General features: G+C 34.7%; 1 protein-coding gene across 4 annotated transcripts in view; it reads right to left on the bottom strand.

Moving 5' to 3' along the window:
* Nucleotides 1-17666, bottom strand: part of Chrdl1 (chordin like 1) — a 115224-nt gene that overhangs the window by 80810 nt on the left and 16748 nt on the right. For all 4 annotated transcript variants that reach the window (XM_048336194.1, XM_048336195.1, XM_048336192.1 and 1 more), the window contains exons 3-4: nt 4469-4581; nt 1823-1916 (exon numbers count right to left, since the gene is read on the bottom strand). In XM_048336194.1, the coding sequence (XP_048192151.1) occupies nt 1823-1916; nt 4469-4581 (207 nt within the window). The remainder of the gene's footprint in view (nt 1-1822; nt 1917-4468; nt 4582-17666) is intronic.

Genomic DNA, 17666 nt, shown 5'->3' with positions numbered 1-17666 from the left:
AACATCAGACTTCTTATCCACATACAAAAAAAGTCACCAGGTAATTTCTTCAAAGTCTTGAAGGAAAATGAAGATGCACCTATAATTTTATAGCCAGCCAAATTGTCTCCAAGAATGAAGGTAAAATCAAACTATTTTTGTATATAAAGATTCAAGAATTTTAGTATTATTACTCACAGAGTGCCTGAATAGTTAATAAGAAGAAAATGGCCTAACAAAGAAACAAGCTGCAAGAACAAGAAAAAGAAAGAAAAGCTTCTAAAAAAAAGAAAGAAAAGCTTCTGAATTCCATAAAATAAACTATTAATGTTTTAAACACAATGGTACTTATTTCTTTGCATTTTATCTGTGATTTAGGATCTCAATTGTTTAGCACTTTTTCCTTTAAGATAATCCCTTGCCTATATTTTCCACTTTTTCCCCTGAATACTATCCTTTATCAGCTACATTCCAGTCACCTGGGATACATGAGAGCCACACTGTGCTTTCTCTGTGTAGTATGTGCCTCAACCTCCTTCCCAATGGAAGAACAATCTTTACCTAGTGGTTAGACAAATTCCTATTACATTAAAACATCTCTGGGGACTTCTGGGAAAGATAGATTTTATGAAGTGATTTAACAGATTACCTGGCAACTAAAAAAATTTTGTGCAGTTGTCATTTTACCAGAAATACTGTCCTATGTACATCTGCTCCTCCCATATCATGCCTTTGTAATTAAGTTTCAATAGAATTAAATAACACATGCAAACCCAGTAAGTCTCAGAATTTATTAAAAAACAATTTTCAGATTGGTTATATGCTCAAGTCTCTCAGATGTTGAAGCATATTCTATCATTACAGTGATCAGAATGACACACTGGTGATATGGTGTGTGACCTTTTGTCATCTGGAAAAAATTGCTTGTCTTTCATTGAGGGTATTATTGATACACAAATGTGTTCCTTATAAAGAAATACCAGTAAATCAATGGATCTGTAAAGGTATTTACTTCTGTTCATAGGTATGCCAAAATGCAACTAATTTCAGGGGGTTATTTGACTTCCTAAATCCCACCTAGGAGCCAAGAACTTTGCTAGAGAATATTAGAACCACCTTAGAGGATGACAACACTTCTACTTTGCAGATCGCAACAGGGTCATGTAACTTTTTCTAGGACTGGGGTTGGGCTGATGGGCATTCTCTGAAGCATTCCATGTCTCCATGCCTTTGCTGTGGGAACCAGACCTGGCTTGGAGGGAACAAAATGTCATTGAGAGAACCCCTGCCTCAGAAAATTACCTTAACCACAAATTTTGAAAGGTAACATCCTAGCAGCTGTGTGAAAACATTTCTGCTTGGCTCCCCCCATAGTTACTCTTAACAAAATAACTGTGCAGTTTGAAGGAGTCCACTATTCAGCTGGCAGGCAGCTTTATACTGTCATAAACCTCTTTGGGTCAGTTCGTTTGATTTATGCACAGCTCCTCATCATTTCCAAGCTATGCTTGGATGCAGTTCCAGCACTAATTGCATACTACACGTGCCACAATGCTACAACTCCCCTGGTGCCCACTGTCCATGGCAAGAAGAGGCTGTTTAAGGCCACAAGTCCCTACCCCACAATTGGCATCCCTTTTTAAATGATTAAAGGCCCAATGAAAATTTGTTGCTACTTACCCAGTAACTTATTAGTGTCTACACATGTCCCACTTGGGCTATAAACTGTATTGAGCAGCCAATTTGGGCTGACTAAAACTATCCTATTGTTATTTTTTATAGACGTTTCCCTTCTGAGGAATTGGGATGGGTTGGGTGAAGAGAAAAAGGAGAAATCATTTACCTGGGCAGCGAGGGCAGCACAAATGAGGAATATGCACAGGAGAGAGGCAATGAAGATTTGGACATCTGACTCGGCTGCAAAGAACATTCCCATTCTGAAAGAGAGAAGACACCAAATAAACAGAAATGTCTTTCAAAGGTCACTGGGATCATGCCAGTTTGGGAAATTCATTCAGGGGCTTACCCAAGAAACTGAATGCAAGAAACACTTTTTCTTTTCCCATTACCAGCATAATGGCTAGATGGATTGAAAGCTTATTGGCATATTATTCTATGGCTGGGATCATGGCTGTTCCACTTCCAAAGCCTCCCATTGTGGGAGGCTTCCTCTGGCATGACTCTGTGGCATTTCTACCCTTCCCCTGTTCTCTCTGCATGTCTTTTCCAACAGCCTACTCTGATTTTGTAATCATCTGCCTGATGCCATGGAAGGGAAGGGATGATGAATAATAGGTCCCCTGAGCTGCTATCCACCCCTGTGCAAGAAAGCATCCCTAGCACGTGAATTCTGGATTCTATATAACTCTGCCTTGGTCCAGTAGGCTGAGTGACTCCTCTCCTCATTTCCCTTTTTATCTAACAATTTTTTTCCTGAGAACAATTTAAGACTTGGAATTGAGCTGATTAGCTAGTACTCCTGGGTGGGGCAACTGGGTTCCTGCTTGGTTCTTCAGTTAGATGATTCTCTAGCTCTGACAGCTATCAGTCATTGCTAGAACAAAGGAAGACTTTGGAAAAACACATTTTGCATTTACATTTCTCATTCATAATACCTTGGAAGCAAAAGCTACTTGTATCTGTCAGGCTGTTATGGGAGAAGAAGGTGATGAAATATGTGGAGAAAAGAAAAGATGCCTAGTGTGTGAACTGTTGGTGTTTGAATCATATTAACATTTACACTGCCCTGCAGACATCAAAGTCTCAGCCTCCAAGGGTTAGCAGTCTATCTCCAAATTGTCACGTCAAGAATGTGACAAAATACTTTCATAATTAATCAGGTAATCAGGTCCTAGATGCTGTATGTAATACATATTCTAGCTGTTTAAAGAGGCAGACTTCTTTTTTTTCCAAATCAAAATCATCTTATCACATCCCCTTTACTAGTTTGCTTTCTAGAAAAGATTTCTGGAGTGCAGCATTTGGAAACACCACAGAGGCTCCTTATGTATCACATTGCTTATAGCCAGGTAGTATCATCAGGAAATGGAATACTTGAAGCTTATCCGAAATCACACCACCCTGGCCTGCCTGAGTGATAAAATTAATCTTTAATGTTGTGTACTGAATTCCAATATAGTTAAAAGATTAATAATTGTCATGATAGCCATAGTGCTAGTGATGGAGATGGCAACAATAATCCAGTTAATTTTTTAATATTTACCAGGACTAGGTTTGTTTAAAATGACTTAAGTAGATTAGTGAATTTAATATTTACCACAATTCTATGAAAGTGGTGTTATCAACATCTCATTTTAAAGAAGATGAAGGAATTTTCAGAGGTCAAATAACACGTGTGACATAACATGGCTCAAAAGTGGTAAACACAACTTTGGAGATTTAGTTCATTTAAATTCTAAAACCCACAGACTCTTAATACCTGACATTAATTGAAGGTTAGGTTTCTGCATGTTCAAAATTCTAAAGACTCAAAATTCTGTTCAAATGGCAAAATATCCACCCTTTTAAATGACAGTTCCTGCTATAGTTGGGCATGATGCAAGAGTTGCAGTTCTTGCTCAAGTCTCAAGTAACAGGTTGGTCTTGAAATGTCTTCCTGTGTGCACAGAATTCTTCATTCCTAATGCCCCCAGTGCAAAGCTTCCCTTCCCAATTGTCTTAATGCAATAGTTTTCCTCCAAAGGTGATTTTCCTTTCTTGGGAACTCAACTATGTCTGAAGACATTTTTGGTTGTCACAACTGGATTTTGTGCTACTATAATCTAGTGGGTATAGGCCAGAGGTGCTGCTAAATGTACAATACAGACCTCATCACAAAAATTCTCACCTCAAATGTCAATGGTACAGAGGTCGAGGGATCCTAGCCTAACACTATCTATCATAGGCACTTACTCACGAATATAAACTACAGCTGTGGTCCTAGGACAAGACCATGGAAACAAAATGGAACTATCTACTTATCACAAAGATGATATTTAAGCTGTTCAAGAGCCTCTAAGTGACTGGATACAAGCCAATATCAAGCCAAGACAACTGTAATCCTTAACAAGGTACAGGCCAAGCTTTCAGAATCTTAGTCTTAATTAAAGTTATTGGCTGAGACAACATAAAATATCCTCCCAATCAACCAATATATAATCTCTCCTAATCTCCTGTCTAAAGACCAGGTTTAAAAAATACTTTCTGCAAATCATTTGATCTGACAATCTAGGCACTTTTTCCAATTATCAAGTTCTTCCCTCTCCCAACATGTCTTATGTCATTAGCCTAAATGACCATAGGTATCTATCTGCCCATAATGAACACTCAGAGATCCCACAAAAACAAATCCAAAGTACAATAGCAGAAACAAGACAGATGTTTATTTTTCCTTGCAACCTGTATCTTAATTTCTTTTATGTTTTTATGCTGGCTATGTGAACATCAAAAGCCACTCTGCATGCTGAGGAACAAACATGAGAAATCGTACCTCTGAGCAGATGCAGCCCACACAGTAAACCAACCCATATGGTTCCAGGTAAGGATGCCATTTCTCACCCACTCTATACTTCTTGTCTTGAAACATACAATATGTCTCTGAATCTGTTAGGAAGGAGATAAGTAATATGTCTGTTAGAAAATATGGGCCAAATCACAAAATCCAAATGTGCTCACAGATTCCATCCACTTTAGTACCATGGTGAGTAATTATAGAACCCTTACTACTGGCTCAGTGTTTTATATACTTTCCTTTATGGATTTTCACAATGAGCTATAAATACTGTTAGTCTTATTTATGCACTGAGGGATATCAAGACTTGTATAAACATTAAGTAGCTAAGAGTGAAACAACAAATTTTAACTATTGCTCACTTAGAATGGTAAGTGAACATATCATTTGTCTTTTATTTGCAAATGTGTTCCTTTTACTTGGAAATTCAAGGTAATATCTGAAATATTGACAGCAGAATTTATGTTATCTCTGTGTATAAGTGTCTTTGCCTACATATTTTAACATTATCCAAGCATTAAATATTTGTGCACTCACTGTTTCTCAAGCACTATGCTAAGTTCTAGGAATAAAAGGATGAGCATATTTTTTACATACAGTTCCTGCTTCCATTCAAGCTACAAACTTCCTCTTTCATATAAAACTCCCAGTTAACTCATTTCATTGATTGAAAAAGATTTTTCCCTTCCATTCTAAACTTGAGCATATACCATATTATTTGTCGTATTTTACATATCTTATTTTGTTGTTAGGAACCTCAAAAAGTAGACAACTTTTCTTCTTTACCATTTCCCATCACATGATCCAGTACACTCTGGGACAATGAATGTAAGCAATTGACAAATTGTCTGGTAAACTGAATTTCTAAATCAAGTAATTATATTCCAACCTTATCCTCTTCTGTCCCTTCTTATACAAAGTGAAAAATAAACCAATGCTCTTCTTACAGCAAGCACATGAATTTTCCTCATTTCACTACACATTTCTCTATTATTAAAATCTAAAGAGTGGGGTACAGGTGGCTCATGCCTCTAATCCTAGCTACTCAGGAGGCTGAGATCTGAGGATTGCGGTTCAAAGCTAGCCTAGGAATAAAAGTCTGTGAGACCCTTATCTCTAATAAACTACTCAGAAAAGCCAGAAGTAGATCTGTGGCTCAAGTGGTAGAGCACTAGCCTTTAGAAAAACAGCTCAGGGACAGTGCTCAGGCCCTGAGTTCAAGCCCCAGGGCCAGTATAAAACACTCAAAAGAATAAAGGAAATACAGGAAATTGAGGAACTGAGATATGATATTTTTAAATATTTCAAATCAGAGTGAAAAAAAGAAGAACAACAAATCCAATGGAAAAAGTACCTAAGAACATGAGCAGGCAATTCTTGGGAATAGAAATGATGTTTGTACCTCTCTAGTAATCAAATACATCTACACTCAGAAAAATACCTCTCATCACTTACTGATTCTAAGAATCTCCAAATGCCTGCCCCGATACAAGTTCTAATTTCCTTTTCTATTTTAATTTAAATTTTATTATAAAGATGATGTATTGAGGGATTACAGTTACATAAATCAGGTATGAGCACATTTCTTTTTGAACAGTGTCACCCTCGTTTTTGCCATTTTTCTTCTCCTGGCCAACCCCCCACAAGTTGTAGCGTTCATTTCCAACATAGGGTCTAGTATCACTGCTGAACTGGTTCATCCTTTTTCTCACCATTTCTGTGCTTCAAATTTCCTCTTCAACTCTTTATTTATAACTTAAAAAATAAGTTGGGAGACAAAATTTGGATTTGGGTCCTAATTAGCTCTAGCTGTGTGACATTAATGAAGTCGCTTAAACTCTTTCAATATCAGTTTTCAACATCTGTAAAATTAGATTATGTTTCTGAAGCAGGTGTTGGAGGACTAAATGAAACTAAGTTACAAAGTGCTTTAAATGTACTTATATATTATATTTAGTTTTTCTCTAATTATAAAGTGACACATTCATGTTCAATGTAGAAAATTAGAAAACACAAACAATAATATGAAAGTATGTAAACATGAACATAATCTCAGCATGTGAAGTGACCATTTTAGCATGCTAATACAAATAGCCCATAACTGAAGAAATCCCAAGAGAAAGCGGAAACTATTTCATATTAAATAAAAATGAAGACTCAATACATCAAATTGGTGGAATTCAACTAATAAGTTTTTTTATAAAGAAATTGATATTTTAAGCACTTACAGTACAAATGGAGAAAAGTGTCAAATCAATACTTTAAGAAAACAGAAAAAGCAGATTAAAAAACCAGAGAAATAATAATAATAAAACAGGAATCAATGATATTAAAAAAAGAATTCAAATAAACAACTCTTTGAAACTAAACTCTGTTCTCTGGGGGAGATCAATAAGATATAGAATCCTCTAGTAAGAATGAAGAGGATGGGGTAAAAATAGCAAAAGTTCATCATATAAACACACACACATACACATATACCTATATTATATATATGTGTATAATGTATATACACATATATATGAGGATAGCATATGGATCACACCAAATAGAGGTTTTTCTGTTGTATATACTGTTTTATTTTTTCTTATTTATTGTCAAAGTGATGTACACAGAGGTTACAGTTTCATACGTTAGGCATTGGATACTGGGGAGGAAGTCAGGCGACAGTGGCTCACCTGTAATCCTCAATACTTATGAGGCTGAGATCTGAGGATCCTGGTTCAAAGACAGCCTAGCCAGGAAATCTTGTGAGACTCATATGCAATAAAGCAAAAACCCTCAGGGCTAGAGCCCTAAACCTGAGTTCAAGTCCCAGGGCCAGCACACACACGAAAAAGAGAGGAAGGATAGAGTTATAGAAATGCAATTAGAGGGGTATTTTCTTCAAAGTAAAGTGCTAGCATCTACGGAATTATCACAATCAAACCCCTATATTGTTAATGTATGCTAATAAAAGTAGGTTTCAAAAACTCTAGTAAGGTTACCAAAGTTATAAAAGAGAATGTGCAAATTATAAATACTAATGACAAAAATGAGAACATCATTAGAATCTATAGGCATTACATGAATAAAAAGAAATTGTTGCGAATATCTTTATATCAGGTAGCTTAACTACTTGCATGAAATAGATTAATTTAAAAATATTCATCATCAAAAGCATCTAGAAAAATATATAACTTGAATAGTTCTACATATTTGTCAAGAATTTGAATTTGTTGGAAACTATCTCACAATGAACAAGCCAGGTAGTTTCACTGGTGCATTCTAGCAAGCATTCTACTTTCCTTTTCAACAAAAACTGAAGAGCAGGAAATGCTTTGCAGTGATAAACTTGAAGAAAGAATCATGGTATCCCAAAGCTAATCAACTGTGTTATGAGAAACTGCACACCAATTTCCCGTGCAAACATGGATGCTAAAATTTTCAACAGTATTTTAGTAAATTAAATTGAATGATATATTAAAATAATAATTTCTGAACAAATAAGGTTTGTCTTGGGGAGCTGGGGATATAGCCTAGTGGCAAGAGTGCCTGCCTCGGATACACGAGGCCCTAGGTGGACTCCCCAGCACCACATATACAGAAAACGGCCAGAAGCGGCGCTGTGGCTCAAGTGGCAGAGTGCTAGCCTTGAGCGGGAAGAAGCCAGGGACAGTGCTCAGGCCCTGAGTCCAAGGCCCAGGACTGGCCAAAAAATAAAAAATAAAAAATAAGGTTTGTCTTGGAAATATCAAGGTAACTCATCATTCCCAGTTTAATCAATGCATCGTATTCAATTTGTAAATTATTTCTGTATTGTCACTGCAATAAATGCAGAAAAAACCTGCGACAAAATCCTACCTTCCTTCAATACTCAGCAAACTGGCAAGAGAACTCCCTCAACTTGATAAAGGGCCTTCCCCAAAACTATAAGTAACATTACAATAAAAAAACACAAAACCAAATGCTTTCTAAGACTGGGATTCAGCTAAGGACATAAGCCCAACCACTTCTGAAAATCTTCACCAGTAAAATCAGGAAAAAAAGAAACAAAAGGGCCACACATTGGAAGGCAAAAAGTGAAAATTTCCATTTATAGATGTCATGATCTCTACACAAAAATCCCAGGGAATCTATTAAAATGTTACTATAAATTGTAGGAAATCCCAATATACAAAGCAAACTAAAAAGAAACCAAGCACACTTGTATTTTCTATAGTAAATAATGGGAAAATAAAATTGTGATACCCACAATTTACAACAACTCCTTCAGCACATGCAAATCTTGAAATTTAAATCTAGCCAAAAAGTCTACACTCAGAAAACTACAAAACATTGACAGAAGAAATAATGAAGATCAAAGAAAATGGAGGGATGTATGTTTTATTGTAGATTAGATGATACAATATTGTCAGGATGTCAATTCTCCCCAAAGTGAATTATAAATTCCATGGAATTCAAATGCAAGTATTGGCAGGATATTTTTTAAATGGTAATCTAATCAAAAATTTATATGGAAAGTCTAAGGAAGTAGAATAGCCAAAACAAGTTTGAAAAAGAAAGATGTTAGAGACCCAATATAAAAGTACAATTTTGAAAACACTGTAGTTTTGGCAAAATGTTACATAAACAGATCGATAGGATATCAAATAACAGACCTACACTTATGTGGTCAATTGATTTTCCACCAAGGTGCAAAGGAAATTCCATGGAGAAATAATAATGTTTTCAACAAATGCTGCTGCAACTTTTGGATAGTCATGCGTAACATAAAATGAAGTAAACCTTCTTCCATATCTTACACCACATATAAAAATGAACTCAAGATGAATCATAGACTTTAATATTAAACCTAATACTTTAAAACTTCCAGAAGAATACATAGGAGACTATCCTGGTAATCTTGTCTTAGGCAAAGAGCCATAAGGAAACAGCATAGCCTATGAAAGAAATACTATTAAATATGACGGTACTAAAAGAACAATGACAATAGCAGGGTCTAGTGGCATATTCCTCTGACAAATGTGGATTGTGAGTTCAAGGTCAGCTGAGCTCAGCTATATATTGACATACTCTCTGAAAAAAAAAAAACAGAAAAAGGAGGTGAAGAGAAAAGCCACAGTAAAATAAAATATTTATTACAAATTATATTCCTGATAAAGGACTTTTATCTACATTATATAAGGAAATGAGGGCAAATATAAGAATATAACCACATTTTTAGAAAAGAGTAGTTTGAATTGTTCCTTTACCAAAGAAGATAGAGAAATGTAAAACATATTAGTCATTCTGTAAATGAAAATTGAACCTAATAAGCCAACTATTAGTACGGCAAAACTCAAACAACTTGACATTGTCAAGTGTTAGTGAAGATATGAAACAACTGTAACTCTCATATTCTGCTGGTAATACAGCCACTCCAGAAAACAACTTGGAAAGTTCTTAAAATTTAAACATGTACTTACTATCATCAGTCTTATTCCTAGTTACTTGCCCAAGTGAAATAAAATTCATATTCATTCAATCTGTACATAAATGCTTCAAGTACCTTATTTTATACTCATCAACAATAGAAAACAATTCAAATATTCTCTAAATGATGAATTTATAACCATCTGGACAATAGACTATTAGTCATTAATTTGAAATAATGAATGGCTCGTCATACAAATATTCATGAAGCTCAGAGACATTACATTAAATGAAAAATGTTAGTACAATTACAGTTATTTCCATTCTGGAATAGTCAAATTCACAGGGACAAAACATGGACAGCAGCTGCTAAGGCCTGAAGTGGAGGAAGGAATTGACAACAAAGGGGCAACATTTAGTCAGACTTTGAATGGTGGTAAAATTCTATATTTTTATTTTTGAGGTGTCTACATGACAGAATGCATTTACCAAACTCAAAAAAACTGTATTATTAAGATCAAATTTTACTGAATGCAAAAAAACACTCTGTGTTGTAATTTCTATGCATTTTGACAAATATATAATTACAATATCCACCATTATAGTCTCATCTAGACTAGTTTCATACTTTTGAAAAGTCCCCTGTTTTCTACATGTTCGTCCCATGATCCTCTTTTCCCTGGCTCTACTCCTGGAAACCACTAATTTCATTTTTAACTCTTTAGTTTTATCTTTCCAGAATGCCACATATATTTTAAAATATTTTAAAATAAGCCTTCACTTAACCATGTGCTTTCATGAGTTGTGTCCATTTCTCCCTCTTTCTTCCAATAATTTTTTCTTGTGCCAGTCCTGGAACTTGGACTCAGGGCCTGGACACTGAACCTGAGCATTTTTGCTCAAGTCTAGTGGTCTGCCACATGAGCCACAACTCCACTACTGGCTTTATTGGTAATTTATTGGAGACATGGGTGTTCCTGCCCAGGGAGGCTTTGAACCATGATCCTTGGTTGGGTTTTTTTTAACTGTATTTTTGTGTGTGTGTGTTTTCTTTTTGGGTACTGGGGATCGAACCCAGGACATTGCACTTGCTAGGCAAGCGCTTTGCCACTGAGCTACATCCCAGCCCTTGAACCATATGCTTGGATCTCAGCCTCCTGAGTAGTAGGATTAGAGGCATGGCCAATGGTGCCTGGTTCCATTTCTTTGTATTGTTGAATTATTATCCATTATATGGATGAACTAAAGCCTATACATCCATTCCTTTCCTGACAAACATTTTGGTGGAATTGTTTATGGAATTAAAGCTTCCATAAGTACTAGAGTACATGTTTTTGTGTGGACATAAATTTGAACTCCTTTAGCTCATAAGTAGTAGTATACTTCCCGGATTATATGGTAAAGTTATGTTTTCCTTTTAAAGCAATTTCCAAACAGAGTTAAATTAACTTTACTGTTCTTCAATCTCCCTAACAATGAAAGAGAATTTCTGTTGATCCATATGATTCACTAAGCATTTGCTATTGTCAGTGTTTTGGCTTTGGGCCATTCTATTAAATGTATGAAGGCATCTTGTTTTGATATTTACTCTTTAATAGCATATAATGTTGATCATATACTTATTTACCATTAGAAAGTCTTCCTTGATGAAATATTTTCTTTGATAATTTGTTTATTTATTAATGACTTCATTTTTTACTATTTATTTTTAAGAGTTCTTAGTATATTTCAAATTCGGGCCTGTTATTAGACACACATATGTTGAGAATACAGAGGTACTGAGTGACTCCCCGTTCATTTGTCTTTTATTATTTTAAAGTCTAAGACCTTCATTTCATATTCCTAATTTGCATCATCTTTTTTCTTAGTTTACATGGCCAGAAAGTTCATTATTCCATTGATTTTTCAAATAGCTATCTATTAATTTCATTGACTTTCTCATTGTTGTACTGTTTTCTTTTTCATTGACATATATGCTGTCTTTGCATCATTTGAAAGAAAAGGAATGACATGGAAAAGTTATGTTAAGTAAGTCAGGCCCAGAGAGACAAAAATTGCATATTCTTTCATAGCTAGAATTAGATTATAAACATATAATTAAATACTTTGTATGGTATGCAAGTATACACAAATGCATTCACTGGAATATGGTAGATTCAGGTGAGAATTTAAACAGTTATTCCTTAGAAAAGCAAAATCAAAGTTCAACAAAATAAACAATCTGGAAAGCAGTATGGAGCTTCCTCAAAAGACTAAACATAGAGGTTCCCTATGATGCAGCAATTCCACTCCTGGGCTTTTATCCAATAGACCATAAGCAAGGCCATACTAAAGCTACCAGCACAACTGTGTTCATTGCAGCATTCTTTACTATAGCCAAGATATGGAACCAATTCAGATGCCTCTCAGTGGATGAATGGATCAAGACAATGTGCTTTGGAATTGATTTCTTCTTCATCCTCTAAGCACTAATTTGACTGTAGCCAAGAAATCTTTTTTTTCTTTTTCTTTGTGCTTATACTAGGGCTTAAACTCAAAGTCAAGGTACTCATCCTTAGCATTTTCACTCAAGATTGATGCTCTAGTACTTGAGCAACTTTCCACTTCTGGCTCTTTTGGTGATTAGTTGGAGATAAGTGTCTTGTAGACTTTTCCTAGCTGGACTGTTTTGAGTCTAGACCCTCAGACCTCAACCTCTTGAGTAGCTATGTTTACAGTTGTGAGCTACTGGCGCCCACATCCATAAGTCAATTTTTGTCAGTTGTGGAGCTTGAAATTAGGGCCTGTGTAGATTTATTCTAGGATTTCTATTGATCTGTGTGTGTGTGTGTGTGTGTGTGTGTGTGTGTGTGTGTGTGTGTGTTGGTTCAGTAGCATGCTGATTTTATTACTATGGCTCTATAGTACAATTTGAAGACTGAAATTGTGATACCTCCAGCATTGCTCCTTTGGTTCAGGATTGCTTTTGCTATTAAGGATCTTTTATGTTTCCATATGAATTTTAGGACTGACTTTTCTTTCTGTAAAAATACTACTGAGATGTTTATGAGGATTAAGTTGAAAGTCCCACTATATTTCTTTCAGCCATTTTCACAAATTTACGTTGCAAATCCAGGAACCTGGGAGGTATTTACATCTTTTAATGTCTTCAATTACTTTTTAAAATGTTTTATATTTTAGATGTTTCTCACCCCTATAGACAGATTTATTTCTCTGCTACTGTGAATATTTTTCCTGGTTTATTTGTAAGACTGAACTGTAGTTATATAGAAAAACCACTGGTTTTTATGTTAATTTTACAACCTACTACATTGACAAAGTGTTCACCAAATCTAGAAATGGTTTGTTGGGAGTCTTTAGGGATTGTTAGTATAGGATCATTTAATTTGCAAAAAAGGGATAATTTAACTTCAACCCTTTCCATTTGTCTCATTTACTTCTTTAACTAGCCTTTTGGGGCTGACTAGGAATTCCAGAGCTATATTGAATTAGAGTGGGGAGGGTAGACACCCTTGTTTCATTCTTGACTTTTGAAGAAGTGGTTTCAACTTTTCACCAGTTAGTATGATAGTGGCTATGTGCTTGTCATACATAGCTTTTATTTCTATTTCTTTGCAGCCCCCAAACTTTTTGTATTTTTCCCTTTTTTATTAGAAAATATTAATAGTACACAGGACTTTGTGATATTTCCATACGTGTATATTTATACACTATAATCAAAATCACCCCCTTTGTTATCCCCTCTGTTAGAATAATTCTAACAGGATTCATTATTCTATGTATTTTATTATCCATATTTATATATGAAGTATTTCAATCATATTTACTTTTAATCACCTTTTTCTTTGATCTCATTTCTTTCACTGGTTTCCACATCCATATAGTCCTCTCATTTGACACTCTCAACATTTACTTTTTCATGTCTTGAATTTGGGGGGGGGCGGTTGACATGCGGTGTTTGTCTTTCCCAGTCTCACTTATTTTATTTAATATTATAGTTTCCATTTCTATCCAATTTCCTATAAACATTATGTCCTTTTTCTTTTTATGGCTGTCCTTTTCCTTTTTTGTATATTTGTCATAGTTTCTTCATCCATTCAGAACTGAAGAACAACTAAGCTCATTTCACAGTTTGGCTACTGTGAAGAATGCTACAATAAACAAGTGTAGGTTGTTCCTTTGCACATGTTCTCAGGAGTGGTAGAGAAAGCTCATGTGGTATTCTATATTACATTTTTCAAGACAACACACAACCTTTGATATGTGGCATTTTCATTCTTATTTAATTTAATTTAATTTATTCTCAGACTGCTTCTTTGGTCCATGAGCTATTTAGAAATTACGTCTATCACCATTATTGGTTTCTAGTTTAATTGCAATATGGGCTGAAAGCATATTTTATATGATTCCTACTCTTTCACATTTGCTAAATTGCATTTTATGAACCAGAGTGTGTTCTATTTAGGTAAATGTCACATAATGCCTTGAAGTATTTATGACGTATGTATATTCTGCTATTGTTAGATAAATTCTTTCGTCTGTCTGTCTGTCTAGCATCTATCAGATACTGTTAGGTATGTACATAATAAACACTATTATGTCATTTTTGACATTATTTTGCTATATATGATAGCTTTCTTACCCTGAGGTCTTTCTCTGAAATAAATACAGCAAATCCAGCTTCCTATGGATTACTGGACATTTTTGTATGTCTTTCTCCATTTATTTGTTTTTATTTCAATCAGCATAATGTCTTCCAGGTCCATATATGTTGTGGCAAATGGCAGATCTCCTTATTTTAAAGATGAATATGCTACTGTACACATTATGCTAAGTAAAACAAACCACATACCTAAAGAAAAATAAAACACAGTATAGAGGGGGAAAAGGTAGATAGGTCGCATGATACAAAATATCTAGTATATAGGAAGAACAAGTCTAAAGATGTAATATATAGTTTAAAATAGTGTATTTCACTCAGAATTTTGCTACATGAGTAGTAATAATTAGTACTGATGTACCAATGTGCTAATACAAATGGTGTATTCATTTATTTCAAATTCCTCTTGTACATTGCTAGTATAGAGAAAAGCAATTGATTTTTATATATTAGTCTTGGCTTCATGGAATGGACAATTGTGTCATCTGTGAACAAAAACAGTCTTATTTATTCCCTCCCAATCTACATACCTTTTATTTTCATTTCCATTCATAATATAAGAAGAATTGCTTCTTTTCAGTTCATTCAGCTGGTATGTCAAACTAGAAACTAGAAGGCCTTTCTATTTCTTCAAACACCAGAAACATTATTAGAATAGTTTTACCTTATTAACAATAATGCCTAGTGATAAGATTCTATTCTAATTATTGACCAGATTTCTGTAGGCTGTCTTTGTAGCTTGTTGGCTATGTCCTTTGCCATGAAGAAACTCTTTAGTTTGATGCAGTCCAATGTATCAAGTCTTTCTTGATTTGCTGTGCTTCTGGATGTTTACTTAGAAAGTGTATACCAGTGCCTGAAGTTTTCTCTACACTTCTGTAATAGTTTCATGGCTTCTTGTCTTTTATTTAGGACTTTGATTCGTTTTGAATTGATGGTAATACAGGGGATAATAAGGATCTAGTTTCAGTTTTTTTTGCATGTGGATATCCAAATTTGCCAGCACCATTTGTTGAGAAGGCTGTCTTTTCCAGTATATGTTTTTGGCTCCCTTATTGAATATCAAATGGCTATAGTTCTGTGGGTTTGTTTCTGGGTTTTATTCTGTTCCATTGATCTTCAGGCCTGCTTTTGTACTAGTATTAAGCTGTTTCAATTATCATAGCTCCGTAATAGAGTTTGACATTTGTTATTGTTATTCCTCCAGCACTGTTCTGTCTGTAAGGATTGTTTCAGCTATTCGGGGTCTTTTGTTGTTCCATAAGAATTTTTTGATTGCTTTCTCTATCTCGTTGAAGAATGTTGTTGGGATTTTGTTGGGTCTTGCATTGAATTTGTAGACTATTTGGGCAATATTGGAACAGACTAATGAGCTGAAGAACCTTCTCAGAAGAAGTAAAAATAACCAAAAGACACATAAAGGAATACTCAACATTAATGGCAAATCAAAACAACACTGCGATTCTACCTTACCCCAGTTAGAATGGCCCTTATTTTTAAAAAATATGATAACAGATGCTGGCAAGGATGCATCCAAAAGAGAACCTTAATATACTGTTGGTGGGGTTAGACTTTTTCAACCACGCAAGAAAGCACTGTGAAGGTTCCTCAAAAAATGAACATAGAACTACCCAATTACCCACCAATTCCACTCCTGGGCATTTATCCGAAAGATTACAAACCAGGATACAGTAAAGCCACTAGCACAACTATGTTTACTGCAGCACTATTCACTATACCCAAGGTACAGAATTAGCCTAGATGCCCCTCAATGGATGAATGAACCAAGACAATGTGGTATTGATATGTAATGGAATTTTACTCATACATTAGAATGAGTGATATTGTACCATTCATAAATAAATGGAAATACCCAGAAAAAATTATGTTAAGTGAAGTAAGTCAGACCCAGAGACCCAAATAATACATATTTTCTTTCATATATGGAGACTAGATTTAGTTTATAAATATATAAATAAATACTTTGGGTGCTATGCAAGTATACACAAACATATTAACTGAAATATAGTAAACTCAAGGGAGATCTCAAATAGTTTAATGCCTTAGAAAGCCAAAATCAAAGTTCAGTAAAATAAAATACCAATAATTGGGTACTCAAAAGGGTTAAGGTGTAATCTAGGGGGGAAAGGGTAGGGAAATAGAGAGGAGAGGAGGGGGAGAAGCAGTCAAAATCCAGCGTATATTTTACAAATTAAGAAGAACAAGGGAAGGAATTGGCAGGGAAGGGATGAATGAGAATGTTCAAAGGGGTGATCAAGATATATTGTATTCCTAATGTGCTTTAGTTAAATGGCAACTCCATTGTTCAACTAAAGATAATAAAAAATTAAAAAATTTCCATATCAATACATAGTTGAATCATAACCTATTAACTAGTCATATATTTGGAGCTATTACTAAGTTTCCACTTCATACTATTTTAAAAGCTCCACGACAAACATTTCTGGTATATAAATCTATGCAACACTGGTTGTTTTCTTAATATAAATTTTTAGAAGCACATATAATGGGTTGTGAATACTTTCAAATTTTTCTCTGTATTGCCAAATTTCGCCACAGAAAATTTTCACTAATTTGCCATCCCATTATCATCTGGATGATAATGCCCAGCCATGAATGGTTTGTTTCAATCTTTGGTAATTTCATAGAGGAAATATGACTGATAATTTTTATTATTAACATGGCTATACACATCTGTGTGCATATATAATCATTTTATTTAACATTTTATGACCGTCCCATTCTCCTTAATATTGTTGTGCTAATTTAGATTTCTTCAGTAAGCATTTGTGTTCAATATCATTGATCATCTGAAAGAATAGAAAAAACTAAAAAGTACTTTTTTACAAAGAAGTTTTGTGGGTTTTAGCTAAATCTGAAAAATACAACTTTCTTTTAGAGATACATATTAGACTTCTGTTCCATGACATTCAAGGGTAGAGCAAGAAACATTTAACTGATGAGATCAGGAATTTCCCAAGACTAATTTCTAAATAAGGCACCTTCTCTACCTTGCAGAGTAAAAAGAAAGGGACTGCATGTGACAATGAATGTATAGTTTCAATGTCCAGCACTTCAGTGATTTGCATTTCACATATACAA

Source organism: Perognathus longimembris, chromosome 28, assembly GCF_023159225.1.
Source record: "Perognathus longimembris pacificus isolate PPM17 chromosome 28, ASM2315922v1, whole genome shotgun sequence".
NCBI classification, from domain to species: domain Eukaryota; kingdom Metazoa; phylum Chordata; class Mammalia; order Rodentia; family Heteromyidae; genus Perognathus; species Perognathus longimembris.
Note: the sequence above shows the minus strand (reverse complement) of the source record. Positions and strands in the feature narration are given on the sequence as shown.